General features: G+C 33.2%; 1 protein-coding gene across 6 annotated transcripts in view; it reads left to right on the top strand.

Annotated features, from left to right (window-relative positions):
• The window catches only part of DPH6 (diphthamine biosynthesis 6), a 505,514-nt gene that overhangs the window by 213,749 nt on the left and 270,119 nt on the right, over positions 1 to 21,646 (top strand). For all 6 annotated transcript variants that reach the window (XM_074235050.1, XM_074235049.1, XM_074235048.1 and 3 more), the window contains exon 7: positions 20,858 to 20,952. In XM_074235050.1, coding sequence (XP_074091151.1) covers positions 20,858 to 20,952 — 95 coding nt within the window. The remainder of the gene's footprint in view (positions 1 to 20,857; positions 20,953 to 21,646) is intronic.

Raw genomic sequence — 21,646 nt, 5'->3', positions numbered from 1 at the left:
GTCCTCTTATTCTAAAAACACTCCACCATATTCTCAAGGTAGAAAGGTGTCCTTATCAGAAATATTATTAGTAGTACTTCTTAGCTAGTTGTGAGGGGGCCGGGAAATTAATGACAAATACCAGAATTCCTTAGATATTTTCTCCTCACAATGGTAAGTTACTAGTTTAATTTTATCTTTAATTTCTATAATGTGTCTTATTATAAAAAAAATTTAGAACAATTATTGAAAATCCTGATATATTTGAGATACAAAGTGATGTAGTGAAGAAATGCAGTGGAGCACAGAACTTCACCTAGACACATCTGCCAATAATTCTGCCTTCCTGGATTGTCCATCCATAAGCAGCATGGATGCAGCTCAACAAGAAGAGAGTTGTACTAACTCTTTTAGGCAGTTACCTTACATGATATACTGTCATTAATATAAATCTTATGGTTTTTTTTTCTTCTGGTGTTTCCACTGTTTTGTTCCAAGTGGACCTTTCCTCAGCTTTGAAGCTACTTTTATATTCAATGACAGAAGACAGCTAGGTAGCACAGTAGATAGAGCACTGACCTTAGAGTCAGGAGAATGGGAGTTTGAATCCAGCCTCAGACACTTCTGTGTGTGGCTGTGTGACCTTGGGCAAATCACTTAATTCTTATTGCCTCACATCTGGGGTGATCTCCAATCATCCTAATTCATATCTAGCTACTGGACCCAGATGGCTCTGGAGGAGAAAGAGAAACTGGTAACCTAACACAATGCCCCCTCACTCAAATCCAGTTCCCTTTCTTGCCATGACATCACCTCCCTGATGTCATGGTCTTCTTTGAAATTGAAAGACAAACATCATTATTATTATTATTATTATTATTATCATTATTATTATTATTATCATCATCATCATCATTATCATCATTATTTTCTTTCTAGTCTTCTGAATAGTTATTTCTAATCAACTGATCAACAAAATATTTTAAAAACTTATATGTAAAGTGCTGTGCTAGATCTTGGAGACATAAAGACAAAAATGAATTATTCCCATTCCCAAAAACCATGCATATTATTAGCTATGAAATTAAACTCTGAAATGTATTTTGTTTATTTTCTTAGATTTCTTCTTTGACTTATTTTCCCCTGTTTTCAATCCCTCTTAGCCTGTTAATTACCACTAATTGGCTTCCCTTTATATACACTGAGGAATTTTCAGAGTTTCTGGCAAATCAAATTGTTCCTGAACTGTAATCATTGGGAATTCAACATAGCAAGACCATTGTGACTTCTATTTCATTACCTTTTGGGATGAGCTGCAAATAGTGTCAATGGGTCATATTGACCAGGTCTTTTAGAAGGAAATTTTTAAAGTAAATTTTATTGGATAAATTTTGTTTCAATGTAAAATTTGGAAGCAATCTATCCTTTTGAATGTTAGGAAATGTTTGAACAAATTGAGGCCTATTGTAATATCATGGTACTATAAAAATGTAAATTTAAAGCATACAAATAAATATGGAAAGACCTATATGAAATGATGCAAAGTGAAATTATCAGAAGTAGCAATATATATACTGATTACACTTTTAATATACCACTATTTGAAAGAAAGACAGAGAGAGAGAGAGGTAGAGGGAGGGAAAACCCAAAGTCCGAGATAAGAGAGCTTCAGGCATATGTCTAAGGTTTTGATATCACTTATTTGTTAGAATGTAAGTTTAAGAGTAGGAATTGTTTCTTTATATTTGTATCTCTACTATCTAGGACAATGCCTAGTACATGAACAAAATTTATCCATGAAAATTGTCTTTAAGAAAATACTAAATCATGTAGGTTATTTTATTTCCTCATTTATTACTTTTAGTATATTGCTTATAATTATATCCTCCCTTAATCTGCACACTGCCCTCCCTCTTATAATAACCTCTTTTCCTCTTTTCTCTTAACTCGATTTCCTCCTACTTTGTTGTTGCATAAAACAGATTTCTATACACGATTGAATGTACTTTATATGTATATATGTATGTGTATATGTTTGTATACATGAGTTTGTGTGCATGGGTACATGTTCTTTTCTCTTTCAACCAGTTCAGGTGCAAGGGAGATTGAAGTGTTTTCTTCCACCCATCCTGCATTTTCCCTTTCACTATTAATACTTCCTTGTGTACCTTTTTTATAATGAGACAACTTTCTTAAATCTTCTCTTCCTCCTTTCTCACCTTTCTAATCTTTTTAAAAGAAATGATAAAGTTCTTAGGAGTAACTAATATCAACTTCCCATAGAGGAATAAGACCCATAATATCCCTTTCTTGTTTATCTCTTCATACTTCATTTGAATCTAGTGTTTTAATGTCAGATTTTTCTATTCATCTATATACTTTTTATCAAGAATATTTGAGAGTTCTCTAATTTCACTAAATGACCTTTTTTACCTTGTTTTGTGGTGTGGATAATTCTTGGTTGTAATCCTCACTCCATTCCCTTCCAGAATATCTTTTCAAGTTCTTCACTCCTTCAAATGGTAGCTGCTAAACTTATGAGGTCCTAACTGTGACTATAATAGTTGACTATTTTCTTTTCAGCTGCTTTCAGGCTTTTCTCTTGGACCTGGTTGTTATGGAAGGTTATAATATTTGTGGAAGTTTTCATTTGGGTATCTCTTTCAGCCAGTGAGTGGTAAATTTTTAAAATTTCTATATTGCCCTCTGATTCTAAAATTTCTGGGAAGTTTTCCTTTATAGTTTTTATGAAATATGATGTCTAGGCTCTTTTTTAAATCATCACTTTCAGATAGTCCACTGATTCTTAAATTATCTCTTCTCTGTTTATATTCTAGGTCAGGACTATCCAAAATGCATCCACAGTGTGATTTTATGCAGCCCCCTATAGGTTTACTGCTTGCTTTAGTAAATGAAACTGAACTATTGCAGAGTTCTCGCTAAAATGACAAATTAAAATTTATTGTCTATGGTTTCAATAAAAACTTTTAAAAGTAAAGTTAGACAACCCTGTTCTAGGTTAATTGTTTTTACAATGAGATATTTCATATTGTATTTTATTTTTTCATTCTTTTGACATTGTTTAATTATGTCTCGATTTGTCTTGAAGTCATTGATTTCCACTTGCCCAATTCTAAATTATAAGGAATTATTTTCATTAATATTTTTGTGCCTCTTTTACCAAACTGTTAATTCTCTTTTTCACAGTTTTCTGGTGTTACTCTCATTTCTTTTCTCAGTTTTTACCCTATCACCCCTACTTGATTTTTTTAAAATCTTGTTCCTTTAAAAAAAAAATCTCTTTAGCTCTCCAAAGAACTTTTTTCCTCTTCACAGTACTTATTTTTTCTAATAACATATACAATTTTTAACATTCATTGTTATAAAATTTTCTTCCTCTCTCCTTTCCTTCTCTCCCCAAGCAATCTGATATAGATTAAATATGAACAATAACATTAAACATTTTGCATATATTATGAAAGAAGAATCAGAACAAAAAGGAAAACCATGAGAAAGAAAAAATAAACAATTTTTTTAAAAAAGTTAAAAAATAGTATGTTTATATCTGATTCTATAATTATTTCTTTGGGTGTAGATAACATTTTCTATCACATGTCTTTTAGAATTTTCTTTAGTCATTGTATTGCTGAGAGGAGTTAAGTCTATCACTAGTTGATAGTTGATCATTATATGTTTTTGCTATTACCATGTACAATGATCTTCTGCTTCTGCTCACTTCACCAGCACTAATTCAGTTTTCCCAGGCTTTTCTTACAGAACAATAGTATTCAATAGCATTCATATTCCACAGCTTGTTCGGCCATTCCCCAATTGATGGACATCCAATTTCTTTCTGATTTTTTGCCACCACAAAAAAAAAAAGCTACTATAAATATTTTTTGCCATATGGGTCTTTTTCCCTTTTTTATGCTGTCTTTGGCATACAAACTTAGCAGTGGTATTGCTAGATCAAAAAGTATGCAGAGTTTTATAGCCCTTTGAACATAGTTCTAATTCACTCTCCAGAATGGTTGGATCAATTTACAATTCTACCAGCAAATTATTAGTGTCCCAGTTCCCACATTCCACTCCAACATTTATCTTTTCCCTTTTCTGTCATATTAGCCAATGTGATAGGTGTGAGTGGTACCTCAGAGTTGTTTTAATTTGCATTTCTCTATTTAAGAGTGATTTAGAGCCTTTTTTCATATTGACTATATATATTTTATTCATCTGAAAATTACCTATTCATATCCTTTATTTGTTTATCAATTGGGGAATGCTTCATGTTCTTATAAATTTCTATCAGTCTAAATATTTGAGAAATGAGACCTTTATCAAAGACATTGGATATAAAAATTATTTCCCAGCTTTCTCCTATCCTTCCAATCATCTTCAAGGAATTCTTATTGGACTTGGTTTCTTTTTATTTTTTCTTTCAGTTTTTGTTTGTAGATATTTCCTCATCATTGTCTTCTTCTGAATTTGTTTTTTGAGCTTCATCTTACTAACTATTATGACCAGATCCTTTGTTGTTGATGATGATCATTTTTCCAAGTTATTTCTTGACTTCGAACTTTATCTTAGAGTTTTACTCTTCTCACTTCTGTGCTCACTTCTTACTTTCCCAAGTATCACATTTTTTTCACCCTAGTGTTTTCACATCTAGTTCTGGGAGTCTGTTAGTTGTTGATGCATCCAGTATTACACCACAGTGGTAATGACCTGGAGCTACTACTATTTACTATAGGGACTCTGCTTTCTCAGAAACCTGGAATTGTTTAGTGAGCAATGAAATGGTCCAATAGCACACTGTTCTAAGCTCAGTGAGCAGACATGGGGTTCATTCTCATCTGTTTTTCAGTCTCCTCAATGTCTCTGAGGTGAGAGAACTTCCAAAATTGTAACTGCTGCTGCTATTACCATTCAGTTTTCCAAGGCTACTCTACTCTCAGGCCCAGTATCACAGACTTCTTCCAAGCTCCAAAATTGTTTTGGGTAGAAAAATGTCTCACCCCAAGCTTTTGTTGGCTATACAATTCCAGAATTTGATAGTTATTTTTAAACTCTTTAGGGGGAAATGATGAGAGAATTACTCTCTCTACTTTACTATCTTGATTCTATCTCTAGTTTTTCCTTTTTTCTTTTTTTTTTAAAGTTTTTGCAAGGCAATGGGGTTAAGTGGCTTGCCCAAGGCCACACAGCTAGGTGATTATTAAGTGTCTGAGGCCAGATTTGAACTCAGGTACTCCTGACTCCAGGGCCAGTGCTCTATCCATTGCACCACCTAGCCACCCCTCTCTCTAGTTTTTAACGTTTTATACTTACCAGGATACAAACTCATAACTTTTTTTTTAGGTTGTGAGTTTTATTGTCACATAATTCAGCTTAGTAGATTCTCGAAACTTCCTTTTTCCCTTTCTTTCTTGTGAATTTTCACATTTTATGTTTTTTTCTAACTTGCTTTTGTTTATTTGATATTTAAAAATTGAATTGGCTATGCTTTATGAGGTTTACTAGTATATTTTTTTAATGAAACAGTTTTAATTGTTCAATTTGTTTTAAAATTTTTCTCATTTCTCCCCTTCAGTTTTGAAAATCCCCTATTTTGTACTTCTTTAGATGTTATTCCTTTATAGTTTTCTAATATTTTAAAAATCTTTCTTAGTCAATTTTCTTAATTACCTTGCCCTATGTAATAAATACATTATGAGGGATAATAGTACCTGATGAAAGGCTCCCAGAAGATTTTGAACAGCAAAATAAAACTCCAGTGTGGTTTTAAAGAGAAATAAAATCCATGAAAGAAGAAATTAGGAATAAATATTTCTTAAAAATTAGATCATTCATTATGGAATTATAAAAACAAAATTACAAACTAGAAAAAATTAATCCATGATTAAGAATTTATGGAAAGAAGTGAAAATTATTATAGATTTGTAACATGTACTGAAGTGAAGGAAAATTTCACAGAAGAGCTGTAAAAGGTAATGTTAAATGTATATAAGAATTCTACTCAAATCAAAGTAACTCTCCTTGAATACATTATATCCAAGATTATAACTCAGGTATCATAGATCTCCCAGAAGAACATGACATACAAAAAAATTTGAATACTAGAGTAAAGGAAGTAATATAGAAGCTGTTGAATACAGAAAACAAGACATTGAGAATCTCTGCCATGAAGAAGGAAAAAAAAAAACACTGCAAACTCTTGAGATGTAATGTTTAAATTGAAAAATTTTAATGACAAAGGAAAGGAATAGAGATTGCACCTTTGATTTCACTGGTGTAAGGAATCTCCTAAATAAGAAAACAACATTTACCCCTGTATATCTTCTCTTTAACATATATTCATAGTTGTCTACAGGACTGAGAAGATAAATAACATGCTTAAGTCACAAAGGCAATACAGTCAGATCCCAGGTGGTTATCATATTGTTTAAATCTGTATATTCAAGATTATGATTATATGTAAAATATTGATTATTATTGTTGGCAAAATGGTGTAGAAATACATATTTACATTCAGTAATAGGGAAGTTCATTTTATTCAGAATATTGAAACCCTTAACTTGCTCACACACCTCATATTAATTAAATTTTTTTTATTTTGTTGTTTTTAAGTTGTGATTGACTTTTTTTTTTTTTAGATTTTTCAAGGCAATGGGGTTAAGTGGCTTGCCCAAGGCCACTCGGCTAGGTAATTATTAAGTGTCTGAGGTCAGATTTGAACCCAAGTACTTCTGACTCCAAGGCCGGTGCTCTATCCACTGCGCCACCTAGTGCCACTTGATTGACTCTTTTTGACTACATTTGTGGTTTTCTTGGGGAAAAAAGCACTTGAATAGTTTGCCACTTCCTTCTCTAGCTCAGTTTACAGATGAGGAAACTGATGATTTCAAATATCTAGTTTCCCAGGTTTACACAACTAGTGTCTGAGGCCAAATTTGAAGTAAAGAAGAGTTTCCTGACTCCAGGCTCTTCATTATATCTCTTTGCCGTCTTTTGGCCTAAAATGTATGTGATCAAGTAACATTTTATAATTTGTACTATATCTAATTTAGCATTAATTGACACCAGCTTTGTCACTCCAAAAAACAATGAATTTCAGCTTCTAATATGAAACAAAGGGAATTTGGATAAAGATTTCTCTGTAGACACACAAAGTCACAGAAGGAAATGTAATAGTAACCAAACAGGAATGGAATTCAAGCTATGACCCAAAATGATATGTCCTGCAAGCAATAAAAATGAATAATATAGGAGTATTTGAGGCTTTCCTATAGGAAAAGGGGGGAGGGAGTGAAGATCAAATGTAAAGAAAATATTCTATTAGTCAATAATCAAAAAATTGCAAAAAATTAACTTAGTAGAGTCATGGAAAAAATGAAAAAGAAATTTTTAAAAATACTAAAAAGACATTGAAGAAAACACTTAAATGTGAGTGGATTAAACATTCTAAAAAATAAAGGAGAGTAACAAACTGGATTAAAAAATAAAACTACCATCAGTGATGTAAAGGAAACAAATTTTTTAAAAGTATAGAATCAAAATAAGAAGGTAGAATAAGATTTTTATATTCATCAGGTGAATTTCAAAAGTAAATGGTAGGGTGGCCAGGTGGCGCAGTGGATAAAGCACCGGCCTTGGAGTCAGGAGTACCTGGGTTCAAATCCAGCCTCAGACACTTAATAATTACCTAGCTATGTGGCCTTGGGCAAGCAACTTAACTCCATTTGCCTTGCAAAAACCTAAAAAAAAAAAAAGTAAATGGTAATCATTTTGTCTTTAAATTCACATTAGAAAGAAAAGGAAACTTTCATACAAATAAATCAGTAATACTAAGCATATATGTGTACCAAATAGCATGATAGCTAAGTTCATAAAGAAAAAGTCTTAATTTTAAAAAGATGAAGAGATATTTCAAATAACATGATTATAGCAGAATATTGTATTTTTCCTTTCTCAAAACTAAAAACTATAGAAAAATATACCCAGTGAAAATTACAGAATTTACTAACTGTGGGAGAATTTAAAAATCAAACATTTGACCTTTTTGATGGGAACACTAAAGTTTATACATGATTAATTAATATCATATAATCCCTTATAAATTAGAATATGTGTTAGAAAATTGAAAACAAAATATTAGTGTAAAAAAGCAATGATATATCCTTTATGGACTATAATACAATGAAATAAATCTAAGAAAGGAAAAACAAATCTAAATGGTGACTTTACAGCATCCAGAATAATGAGTTGGTCAAAAAATGAATCACAGAAACAATTAAGAGCTATGTGAAAGAGTACTAACACATAATGATGTGTTAATTTTTGAAAATTTCTGAAATGCAGCTAAAGCAAACTTCAGAAGAAAAATTCATATCCCCAAAAGTATAATTAATATAATAGGAATTGGATTTAATTTTTAAATTACATGTCTAGTTCATCAAATGAATGAACTGGACATGAAATTTAAAAATAACACCCAAATAAATAAAACAGAATGAACTTTTAAAATTTGGACAGAAATATTTGATTTAATAAGAAAAACTGAAAAAATTATAGAGCTTGAAAATATTTCTTTAAAAAGACTAAGAAAATCAATAAACCTTTGAGTAAATGAATTGAAAAGTCAGATTATCAAAACAAAATAAAAAATGCAGCATGAGCAAAAATAAAAATTACATGTACCTACAATTTATATATACATAGTTATATGACAGCAAAATTGAGATTCTAAAAGAAATTAAAGATTATTTACAAAATTGTATAATCCTCAAATGAACAGTATAGATCTTAATTCAGGTAAAGAAAATGAAATTGAGTTCAGCTATAAACTATTTTTTAAAGGAAATAATTACTAGTCCAGATGGATTTACAGAAAAATTGTATAGAACTTTAAAGAACAATTAATATCTATATTGTACAATTTTTTTCTGAAAAAACTATCAAATACCTTCTATCGGTCAAATATACTCATGATACCTTATCCAGAGAAGGATAAAGGAGTGAATATGAACTATTAGCCAATATCATTTTTTCCTTTTTTTAATTTTAGAAAGGTTTTATTTATTTTGACTTTTATAATTTTCCCCCCAATCTTGCTTCCCTCCACCCACTCCCCACAACAGGCAGTTTGTTAGTCCTTACATCATTCACATGGTATGCACTGATCTAACTTGAATGTGATGAGAGTGAAATCATATCCTTAAGGAAGAATCATGTAGTGTGTGATATAGCAGAATTACATAATAAGATAATTTTTTTTTAATTAAAGGTCTTTGGTTTTTGTTCAAACTCCTCAATTCTTTCTCAGGATACAGATGCCATTCTCTGTCGCAGATATCCCAAAATTGTGCCTGATTGTTGCCCTGTTGGTATGAGCAAGTCCATTAAGGTTGATAATCACTCCCATGTTGCTGTTAGGATGAACAGTGTTCTTCTGGTTCTGCTCATCTGGCTCGGTATCAGTTTACACATATCCTTACAAGGCTTCCCTGAATTCCCGAACCTCCTGGTTTCTAATAGAACAATAGTGTTCCATCACATGCATATACCACACTTTGTTGAGCCATTCCCCAAATGATGGACATTTCCCTCAGTTTCCATTTCTTTGCTACTGCAAACAGGGCTGCTATGAACATTTTTGTACAGGTGATGCTTTTACCCTTTTTTCATAATCTCTTCGGGATATAGTCCCAGTAGTGGTATTGCTGGATCAAAGGGTATGCACATTTTTGCTGCCTTTTGGGCATAATTCCAAATTGCTCTCCAGAAAGTTTGGATGAGTTCACAGCTGCACCAACAATGTATTAGTGTCCCAGATTTCCCACATCCCTTCCAACATTGATCATTGTCCTTTCTGGTCATATTGGACAGTCTGAGAGGTGTGAGGTGGTACCTTAAAGATGTTTTAATTTGCATTTCTATAATAATTAGTGATTTAGAGCAGTTTTTCATGTGACTATGAATTGCTTTGATTTCTTCATCTGTAAATTGCCTTTGTAAATTCTTTGACCATTTGTCAATTGGGGAATGGCTTGTCTTTTTTTTAAAAAATTTGACTCACTTCTCTGTTTATTTTAGAAATGAGTCCTTTGTCAGAAAGACTAGGTGTAAAAATTATTTCCCAGTTTACTGCATTTATTTTGATCTTGGTTACAATGGTTTGACTGTGCAAAAGCTTTTTAATTTAATGTAATCAAAATTATCTAGTTTATTTTTAAGGGTGTTCTCCATCTCTTCCTTGTTCATAAATTGCTTCCCTTTCCATAGATCTGACAGGTAAACAATTCCTTGTTCTCCTAGTTTGTTTATAATATTGTTTTTTATGTACAGTTTTTATCAAAGAGAGAGTTTTTATCCCAATAGCTGGACTCTTTGGGTTTATCAAATTACAATATATACATATACGTATGATTACTATATTACTTTATATATATATATATATATACAATTACTATATATACATATATATATATGATTACTATAATCATTTCCTGCTATTGCACTTAGTCTATTCTACTGATCCACACTCTATTTCTTAACCAATACCAGGCAGTTTTGATGACTGATGCTTTATAATATAATTTTAGATCCGGTAGGGCTAAGCCACCTTCTTTTTGCACTTTTTTTTCATTAAATCCCTGGAGATTCTTGACTTTATTTCTCCATATGAATTTACTTACAGTTTTTTTTCTAACTCATTTAAGGTAATTTTTTGGAATTTTGATTGGTAGGGCACTAAACAAGTAGTTTAATTTTAGTAGAATTGTCATTTTTATTGTATTTGCTCAGCCTATCCATGAGCAGTTGATATTTGCCCCGTAATTTCAGACTCATTTTATTTGTGTGAGAAGGTTTTGTAATTGTTTTCACGAAGTTTCTGAGTCTGCCTTAACAGGTATACTCCCAGGTATTTTATGTTGTCTGAAGTTACTTTGAATGGAATTTCTCTTTCTAGGTCTTTCTGCTGCATCTTGCTAGTCATTTATAGAAATGTTGAGGATTTATGAGGGTTTATTCTATATCCTGCAACTTTGCTAAAGTTGCTAATCATGTCATCTGCAAAGAGTGAGAGTTTTGTCTCTTCCTTCCCTATTCTAATTTCTTTGATTTCTTTTTTCTTCTCTTATTGCGGAAGCTAACATTTCTAATACCATATTGAATAGCAGTGGTGATAATGGGCATCCTTGTTTCACCCCTGATCTTATTGGGAATGCCTCTAGTCTATCCCCATTGTATGTAATGCTTGTTGATGATTTCAGATAGATACTGTTTATTATTCTAAGGAACAATCCATTTATTCCTACGCTCTCTAGTGTTTCTAGTAGGGATGGGTACTGTATTTTGTCAAAAGCTTCTTCAGTATCCTTTGATATAATCATATGATTTCTGATAGGTTTGTTATTGATATAATTAATATAAAAGTCAATATCATTAATAAAAGTTAATGTAAAAACCAAACTTCAAATAAAATGTCGGCAAAAAATTCTGCAACATGATCAAAATATTATTTACACAAATTAAGTTGAATTTGTTCTCAGGATGCAATAGTTCATTAGATAAAGAGTTAACATAATTATATTAAACATAAAAACACAATGGTGATTATTTTAAAAAATGAAGAAAATCTTTTGATAAAGGTCAGTTACTCTATCATGTTTTAAAAATAACCCATAAATATAGTGAATAGGAGTGTCTGTTTGTAATGGGATTAAATCTAAATTCAGATATTATCCCTCATGTGCAGCAGGAAAACACTAGACACTTTTCAAGAAATTACTAAGTGATCAAAAAAAGTTGCAAACAAAAACCATCAGTAACATTTTAAAAATAACAACTGAAATAAATTATATGATATACTCAATAATATGAACAGATAGATATTACTTCAAATAGTGGGTTTAAGATATTAAAAAAAATCCATGGCCAGATGGATTTAAAATCATATTCTCTTAATATACAAAGAACAGTTAATTCTAATATTTCATGAACCATTTGTAAAAATCGGACAGGATAGGATTCTGCCAGATTCTTTCTATAATTTAAATGATCCAGATTACTAAACAATAGTATCTAAAGAAAGAAAGAAAACCCCAGTATTCCTAATGACCACCAACCAAAGAATTTTAAATAAAATAATAAACAAAATTATATACACTACTACTAGTTTAAATTTTACCAGAATTACAAAGTTGTTTAAAAATAATAGATCATATTAATAGTAAGAAAAAGAAATCATGATTATGTCAGCAGATTCAAGAAAAGCTTTTATAAAATTATATTATTATATTAAATACAGTAGAAAGCATAGGAATAAATTCATCCTTCCTTAATATATTGAGTTGTATTTATCTATAACTAAGAGGTAAAACAAAAATGATTATTTTCACCACTATTCACGAATATGTTAGAAATATAAGCTATAGCAATAGGGTAAGAAAAAGAAATTGGATGAATAAACATAAAAAAGTAAACAAAATTACCACTTTTTGCACATGATCTACCTAGAAAGCCTTAGATTTCAGCCAAGAGCTAATAGAAATAGTAACTTCTTTAGAGCATTAGAAAATATAATACATCTTAGTAGATCATCAGCATTTCTATATGATAGCAATAAAACCCAACAGAGAGAGAACAGTTCCATCCAAATAACTACAGAACATATAAAACATTAGGAATTTGCCTATCAAGACACATATAAGAACTATGTGAATACATCTGTAAAAACACTTTACAGAGCGACACCTAAATAATTGGAAGAATATTAATTAATTAATGTATAGCATGTATAGATTGAGTCATACCTCACTATCTAAATTAATTTACTCATCAAAGGAGCTGTTTAAAGAGATAGACAAAATAGTAGTGAAATTCATTTGGAAAAACAAAAAGCCAAGAATCTCAAGAGAAAAATGACACTCCCCACCACCCCACAAAAAAGAAGGAAACATAACTAGCAATACTTTATCTCAAACCAGAACTCAATACTTCAGTGAAGTAATCATCAAAATGATTTACTTCCAGTTAAGAAATAGGTCAATTAATAGAATAGAATTGAGGTGAAGTGACTTGCACAGGGTCACACAGCTAGGAAGTAGTTGAGGCTGATTAGAACTCAGGTTTTTCTGACTCCAGGTTCAGCACTCTATCCACTGAGCCACTAGATCTCTAAAATATATTTAGGGCAGCTCTTTTTGCTTTTCTAACAAAGAACTGGAAACTATAGCGGTGCCCTTCAGATCTAGAATGACTGAACAAATTATGGTATATGAATGCAGGGGAATATCATTGAATTGTAAGAGATAATTAAAGAAATGGTTCTAAATCACTTGGAATAATTTTTTTGAACTTAAACACAGTAAAGTGAGCAGATCTTGCAGAACAATTTATAAAGTTATATTATGAAGACAAACAACTTAAGAAACTGCTTAAAAATATTTAAAACTTTGTTTTGTTCTATGACCAAACACAATTGCATTTTTGTCTTTGCAATTCCTCCTCTTAGCTCAGTGTATTAGACAGTGGAGGTGCTGAAAAGTATTTTTCTAATTGATTTGAAATGAATTCAGCATAACATGGGTGCTGTAGACATAGGAAATAGCAGGAGCAGCGATATGTCTATGGGAGCTGTTGGACATCCAGTCAGGGTGCTGACTGTGGCTAAAAAATAGAGAACAGTATTGTATTAGATGACCAACTTTGACCATTTTGCTATTAAGAAGAAACAATTTTTTTACTATTCTCTTGAAGGAAGAAGTTATTGTGCTTCCAGTAACTATAGCATGGTGATGAACATGTAATTAATATATAAATTTAAAGCAACTACTATCAAAATTCCAAGAGTCCATTTAGTTTCCTGATCTTTGTTCTCCTTTCTCTCTGTCTTCCAACTAATTAGTAGCTTGGTTTTAGTGACAAGTACCAATAGGAACATTCAACATAAAACTTATCCTTGGAAATTTGTATAGAATCTCTGCATATATGGTTCAATTATAAAAGAGGTAGTCGTCAGGAAGTTCAAGAGCATGAAAAAAATATGCTTCTGAATCTTATGGCATAAAATATGAGATCAGCCCAAGAAGACATCTCTTTGAGTAAAAGTAAAAGGGTAAGTGTTTCTAGACTGGTTGTTGAATAGAATGTATAGAAGCAATTATACACAAGGTTTTAAGCTATGAGAAACTACAAACAAGGGAAAGTGTAAAGACATGAAACAAGTGATAAAGCCTGAACACTTATTGACAAAGATCAATTTCTGACATGACACCAATATTTGGAAGCATTCCCTGTCTCAAATGTCAGTGTATTGCATAATATTGACTTACACAGTGAGTCAATTCCTCTTATAATAGAATGTTAAAATTTTATGTAGCATTTACCAAGTATCCTACTTTATCAGTAAAATCACACAACCTAGATTAGTGGTATTAAATTACTTTTTTCCAAAACATCAAATACTAAAAAATCAACATGATGTCAATATAGTTGGCACATGGATAGAGCAATGGACCTTGAGTTAGGAAGACCAGACTTCAAATTAACTCTCAGACACTTTCTGGCTACCTTACCTGGGGCAAAGTCAATTAACCTCTGTTTGCCTCAGTTTCCTCATCTATAAATAGGAATAATAGTAACATTCACTTTACAGAATTGTTTTGAGGATTAAATGAAATCATGTTTGTAAAGCATTTAGCACAATACTTGATGCATACTAGGTGCTGTAAAACTGAACTAATATTAATGCTCAAACCTGTATACAAATCTGTTTGCAGCAGCATCTTCAAGATTTGAATAAAAGATCTATTAAATTTCTAATTGGAGCAGATAAGAGAAATTCCAATTTCAGTAAATATTTTTAAATACTATTTTCAAGTCATTGTGTTACCATCTGTAATATAAAAGTAAATATATATATAGGAGTGAGTTAAATTGAAGCAGAAAATTGTTAATATTTCCATTTGCCTAAGATATTTATTAGAACTCCTGAATCCTAGTTCTGGGTTTTTTTTCTATATCAAAACTTCTTTATATTTTGTAATTCATATAATTAAACTTCCTAAGATAAAATGTTTTGGAATTTTTTTAGGGAAACTTTTCTCTTTTTCTCAATTCCTGGACTATTTGACAGCTGGTATGCTTGTTTAGTATTATTGTAAAATTTGCAATCGTGAGTTTAAACTATGAATTACCCCCAAATCAGTATTCTGATTTAATCACCTAGATTTATTGGGAATTTTTGAATATATATTTTAGCTTTGGTCTCTGAAGTTCCATGGTTGCAATTCTAACTAGAAGGCACACCTTCCCCGATCATGCTTTACACTCTCCTGCCTTTATATTTTTGACTTGCCATTCTCTATGCTATTTTCTTCCTGTTGAATTCTTAGTCAGACTCTCAAGTCCTCCTCAAATGCAAACTTGTCTCTGTGAAGACATCCCAGAGATTACCTCTTAACAGTAACCTGTGCACAAAGCACATTGTGTTCGGATATATCTTTAAATTTCTCCAGAATTCAGTTTCCTTAGCTGTAAAGTGAAGGAGATGGACTAGACAAACTCAACTGCCTTCCAGTTATAATCTGCTCCATGTCAGAACATCAATTTTTGACTGTTGGGACTTTTTGTAAGGAAAACTCAATTGTTTGACTTGATTTAGTTAACTTAGGCAGAACCTTTGATAGGGAGCCTCATATATATATATATATATATATATATATATATATATATATATATATATATATATATATATATAACTGTAGAGAAGCTTGAGCAAGGTTTGCTTGAATTCCCTCTTACCTATGAAGTAAAATGATAGAATTTCTCTCCATTGGTTCAGAAAAGATACATTTTACTTAACAGTCTTTATAAGCTTCTACCCATTTAAAATAAAAAGAGAAATACTTTTGGGGAATGATTTTTAAAAAAATACAACCTCATGTTGTTATGGTGTATATAAAGTATAAAATATATAAAGTGCTTTTTGTTTGACAAAATCGTAAAGAATTATAAATGTGAATCATTATTAAATAGTTCACATTTATATATTGCTTTCAGGTTTGCAAAGGACTTTACAAATGTTATCTCACATTATTCTCACAAAAACTCTGGGAGGTAAGCTCTATAATTATCTCCACTTACCCATGGGGAAACCGAGCCGGATAGATAAGATGTTAAGTAATTCTCATCTGAGTCCTAGTTTTAATTTAAGTCCTCTTGATTCCAGGTCTAATCATCTATCCATTATGCCATCTAATTCCCTCTTATTATATATAGAATATTATATAGAATATAATTATTATTATATAGAATATTATTATTGTTATTATTATGTTATATAGAATAAACTTTTTTGGTGGGGCTCCAAATTCCTGACCTCATGGGCACTTTACTAGAGATGCTGGAAGGTTCAGGACAACATTGAATATTTCCTTCTCTCAAAGATCTTAGTAGTAGACTAATAGGAAATAGAAAACATACCTAAGTAAATATGAAAAGTATTTCCTAAGTAGTTCCAAGAGAAAGTATTACTTAAAAAAAAAAGATCTTGTGTAAGAAGGTGCTGCTTAACTATACTTTGAAGGAAACTAGGAAATTTTTAAAGGGAAGGTGAGAATGGTGGACATTGCAGGAGCATTTGTGCAAGTAACAGATATGGGAGATAGATGTTGTATCCAGAGAACCACTAGAAGGCCACTTTGCCTAAAATAATGCATGGAAGGAAAAAAATGTGAAATAAGATTGGAAAGGCAGGTAGGTAGACTCTAAGTTTGTGAAGAGATTTAAATGGTAGAGAAAGTCATTAAAGATATTTCAGTGAAGGAGATGGACTGACAGTCAGATATGTGTTTGAGGAATATCCATTTGGCAGCTGTGTGGAGGGTACATTGGAGAGGAAAGATAATGAAATAATACCAGTTGGGGGATATTTTATAAGTGCACGTGAAAGGTGATGAGAATCTGAATTAAAGGCATAAGCAGAATTGTAAGAAATGTGGTTTTCTGGTGCCTGCAATCTAGATCAGTTGGGCTAAGTTGTAGCCTTATTATTTGAGCAATTTTCCTAAGGGTACAGTAAAAATGAATCAAAGATTACCATGCTATTTCTAATCAATCTCATTTTTCTACGATGGGAGATCTTTATTAAAACCTAGTGAAATTAATTTTATTATTAAATTCACTATTAAAAATAAGTGAAACTAGTTACTCAAAAGCTATTTTTCTTTTGTTTTTTGACTGAAGATATAGGAAGATATATTTTTTTCTTTTGAAGTCATCTCTAACATTCCCAAATTGATTTTCCAGAAGCTATCTTCAGACTCAGAATGCACTTCATAAAGGGACTTCTACTACAAAAAAATAATAGTTTGTACTATGGTGTGACTTTTTTTGTTTGTTTGGTTTTTGTTTGTTTTTGCAAGGCAATGGGGTCAATTGGCTTGCCCAAGGCCACATGGCTAGGTAATTATGAAGTGTCTGAGACCTATCTGAACCCAGGTACTCCTGACTCCAGGGCTGGTGCTTTATCCACTGCACCACCTAGCCGCCCCTATGGTGTGACTTTTTTTTTTAATTTTTTTATTTAACATTTATTCTCATTTTGTACAAATGATGTTTTTTATATTAGTAAAATATTCTTGTTTAAGAGTAAATGAAATACCCCTCCCCCCATAAATGTAGACTTGCTTGAGTGATAAAGGGGAGAGAAAAAAAATTAAAATTAAAAAAATAATAGTAATAATTGTAGGTATGGCCAGGTGGCGCAATGAACAGAGCACCAACCCTGGAGCCACGACCAACTGAGCCCACATTCAGCCCCGTACACCCAACAATCAACCAGCTGTGTGACATGTAAGCCACCAGAACACCACTGCCCTGCAAAAAAAAAAAAAGACCCAAAATAAAATAAAATAGTAATAATTGTAGTGATGGCTGGGTGGTGGACAGAGCATTGGCCCTTGAGCCAGGAGCACCTGAGTCCAAATGCAGCCTCAGACACCCAAGGATCACCCTGCTATGCGGCCCCAGGCAGGACACCCAGCCCCATTTGCCCTGCACCCCCCAAAAATATAATAATAATAAAAAATGTGCTTGAGTCTCTGTTCCAACACCAACAACTCTGTCACGGGTGGATCACATTCTTTATGATAAGTCCATCACAAAAGTTACTTCCATATTTTTCCACCCTTGCCATTGCTGATCGCAAGTCCCTCCTTTTGTATTTCTCCAGTACCATGTACTCTATTTTCTCTCTCCTTTCACTCTGACTTTGCTGTAGGGTCGCTGAGTGGCGCAGCAGACAGATCCCTGGCCCTGGGGACAAGAGGCCCTGAGCCCCCATACCACCCCTTAGGCCCAGCATCCACCTGGCCCTATGGTCCTGGACAAGCCATCCAAGAAGTAAAAAAGAAAATGTGTTATATCTGACCACTCTCTCCCCATGGTCCATCCTCTCCTCCATCACTTACATCCCCCCTACCCCCCGTCCCCCCCCTCCTTCTTACTCCAGATGCCTATACCCCATTGAGTATATATGCTGTTTCCTCTCCTAACCACCTCTGATGAGAGTGAAGATTCCCTCATTCCCCCTTGCCTTCCCCCCTTCCATATCTTTGCAATAGCTCATTGTTATAAAGAAAAATCTTATTATATGAAATATCTTGGCCTATTCCCCCTCTCCTTTGTCTTTCTCCCATTACATTTCCCTTTTTTCCTATTGACTCCATTTTTACACCATATCTTATTTTCAAATTCAGCTTTCTCCTGTGCTTCATCTATAAAATCTCCTTCTACCTGTTCTGTTAATTGAGAAGGTTCATATGAGTATTATCAGTGTCATTTTTCTATGCAGGAATGCATGCAGTTCATTGTCATTAAGTCCCTCATATTTTCCCCTTCTCCTCCAATCTCTATGCTTCACCTGAGCCCTGTATCTGAGGATCAAACCTTCTGTTCAGCTCTGGCCATTCCAACAGGAACATTTGAAATTCCCCTGGTTCATTGAAAGTCCATCTTTTTCCCTGGAAGAAGACATTCAGCCTTGCTGGGTAGTTCATTCTTGGCTGCATTCTAAGCTCTTTTGCCTTCCGGTATATTGTATTCCAAGCCCTACGAGCTTCCAATGTAGTTGCTGCTAAGTCCTGTGTGATCCTGACTGCAGCTCCATGATATTTGAACTGTGTCCTTCTGGCTGCTTCTAATATTTTCTCTTTGACTTGGGAGTTCTGGAACTTGGCTATAATATTCCTAGGGGTTGGTTTTTTGGGATCTCTTTCTCGGGGGGGATCGGTGAATTCTCTCCATTTCTATTTTGCCCTCTGCTTCTAGAATATCTGGGCAGTTTTCCTGTAGTAATTCTTTGAAAATGATGTCAAGGCTCTTTTCCTGATCATGACTTTCAGGTATTCCAGTAATTTTTAAATTATCTTTCCTAGGTCTGTTTTCCATATCAGTTGTTTTTTCAATGAAAAATTTCACATTTTCTTCTAATTTCTCATTTTTCATTTTTTTGGTTTTGAAGTATTGCTTCCTGATTTCTGGTAAATTCATCAATCTCCCTGAATTCTATTCTTTATCTGAAGCATTTGTTCTCCTCAGAGAGTTTTCTTATCTCTTTTTCCATCTGGCCAATTTTGCTTTTTAAAGCATTCTTCTCCTCAATAACTTTTTGAACTGTTTTATCCATTTGACCTAAGCTGTTTTTTAGCATGCTATTTTCTTCAGCATTTTTTTGAATTTCCTTTACTAAGCTGCTGACTTCATTTTCATGTTTTTCCTGCATCTCTCTCCTTTCTTTTCCCAGTTTTTCTTCCAGCTCCCTCATTTTTTTTTTGAGCTCTATCATAGCCTGAGCCCAATTTCTGTTTTTCTTGGAGTCTTTAGATGCAGGAGTTTGTGCTTCCTCATCTTCAGACTATTTTGATCCTTCTTGGGATCACTTGCAAAATATTTCTCAATAGTCTTCCTTTTGTTTCTTTGCTTGCTCATTTTCCCAGCCTGTGCCTGGTTTGGGGGTGCTTCCTGAGCTTTTGGGACACTCCCACAAGGGTCTCAGTGTGTGAGGTTCTGTCCTCCCTCCTGGTCTGTGAATGACCATATGCTCCCCCCTTCTGCCACAGGGCTGAGGTGGGGGGGCCCTGCTGTTCTATGCAGGGGGGGCCTAGACTGCAATCAGGATCTGAATGTGGTCAGAGCCCCAGAGTCCTGTTCCAGAGGCAGAGGACAGAGCTTGGCAGTCTCTCTCATCACTCCTCTCCCTAGGTTCAATGGGCTCATGCCCTGGGGGCTCCTGCTTACCTACTCTGCCTGTTTCTGTTCCTGGATCTGGGCTGTGCTGGCCATGCTGCTTGCAGTGTGCCCTGAGGGCTGCCCTCCAGGTGTTCGCTCTGGCAGAGGTCCCCCCCTTCCCCCAATTTGTGCTTGGTGCTCCCAGGGGTGTAGCTCAGGAGACTCCCCCACTGCTGTGAGCCGCAGCTCCCAGCACCCTGGGACTGCCTCTGGGAGGCTGAAGTTCTTTCTCTCTGGCGGGTGGGGAGGAGAGCCTTTCCACTCTTTTTCAGGTTACCTTTAGTAGTAGAACTGCCTCCCTGTGTCCCTCTGTGGGTTCTGTCTCTCGAAAATTTAGTTAGAGTCCTTAGCTTATGAGTTTTATGAGAGAGTGCCTAAGACAAGATCCTTTCTTGCCAACATCTTACGTGACTTTTTAAAGAAATAAATTTAACCAATAAGTTTTAGAACAAAAAAAGTAACATGATTTCCATTTTGGAATATATAATTCTTAATAAATACTTTTCAGGAGGGTTATGTGATTTTTTTTTCCTTTAAGTTCCTAAATTTTCTATTTTTTTTCTCCTTCCTTTTTATTTTTCAGCTTTCTAAGAAGTATGATGTCAATGTCTGTGGAGAAGGTGGGGAATATGAAACATTCACTTTGGATTGTCCTCTCTTTAAGAAGAAAATTGTTGTGTAAGACACCTTTTCAGTATTTTGTTCACTTTTCTTAAATTTAAGTGATGGAAACAACTTAACATTGAGCTTGAGGAAAGTATTGCTGGCAGAAGTAGAACATGTCCCCCAAGTTCACAAACACTCAATTTGTTTAATACTGGCAAAGTTCTCTGAATACTTAAATCAATACCTGACAAAATGAGGCCTTCATAGAATGCTATAAACTTTTTAGACATTGCACTTTTGTTTACTTGCTGATTATGACCTGCAGTAAAACTGGTCCTACACACTGACACTTTTATCCTTTCATGAAATGTGAATTGCCTGTACTATTTATCTTTCATTACAGCTACATTTTGATAAACTGCCACATCAGTAGCCTGTGGGTTCCATTAACTTCACCCCCCCCTTTGGCTTTAGCAACTTAGAATGATAATACTAAACATTTTCTTTCATTTGCTTGGGATTGCTTTAACATTTAAACTTTGCTCTAAGTTTATCAGGTATACTCAGAATAATATTTATTTTCTGTGTATTAGCAAAATCTTGGAGCCCTGTTGTTCATTTTGATGTTTTCCATCTTTTAGATCTTCACATATACTAATTCATATTTGAATTTCAGAAACTTAACTAAAGTTTATATTATGTTTAATTGACCAATTCAGTTTATTTTTAATATAAATATAATTTAATATAAATATAAATAAATAGC

Source organism: Macrotis lagotis, chromosome 4, assembly GCF_037893015.1.
Source record: "Macrotis lagotis isolate mMagLag1 chromosome 4, bilby.v1.9.chrom.fasta, whole genome shotgun sequence".
Taxonomy (NCBI): domain Eukaryota; kingdom Metazoa; phylum Chordata; class Mammalia; order Peramelemorphia; family Peramelidae; genus Macrotis; species Macrotis lagotis.
This window is presented reverse-complemented; position numbering and strand designations above follow the sequence as displayed.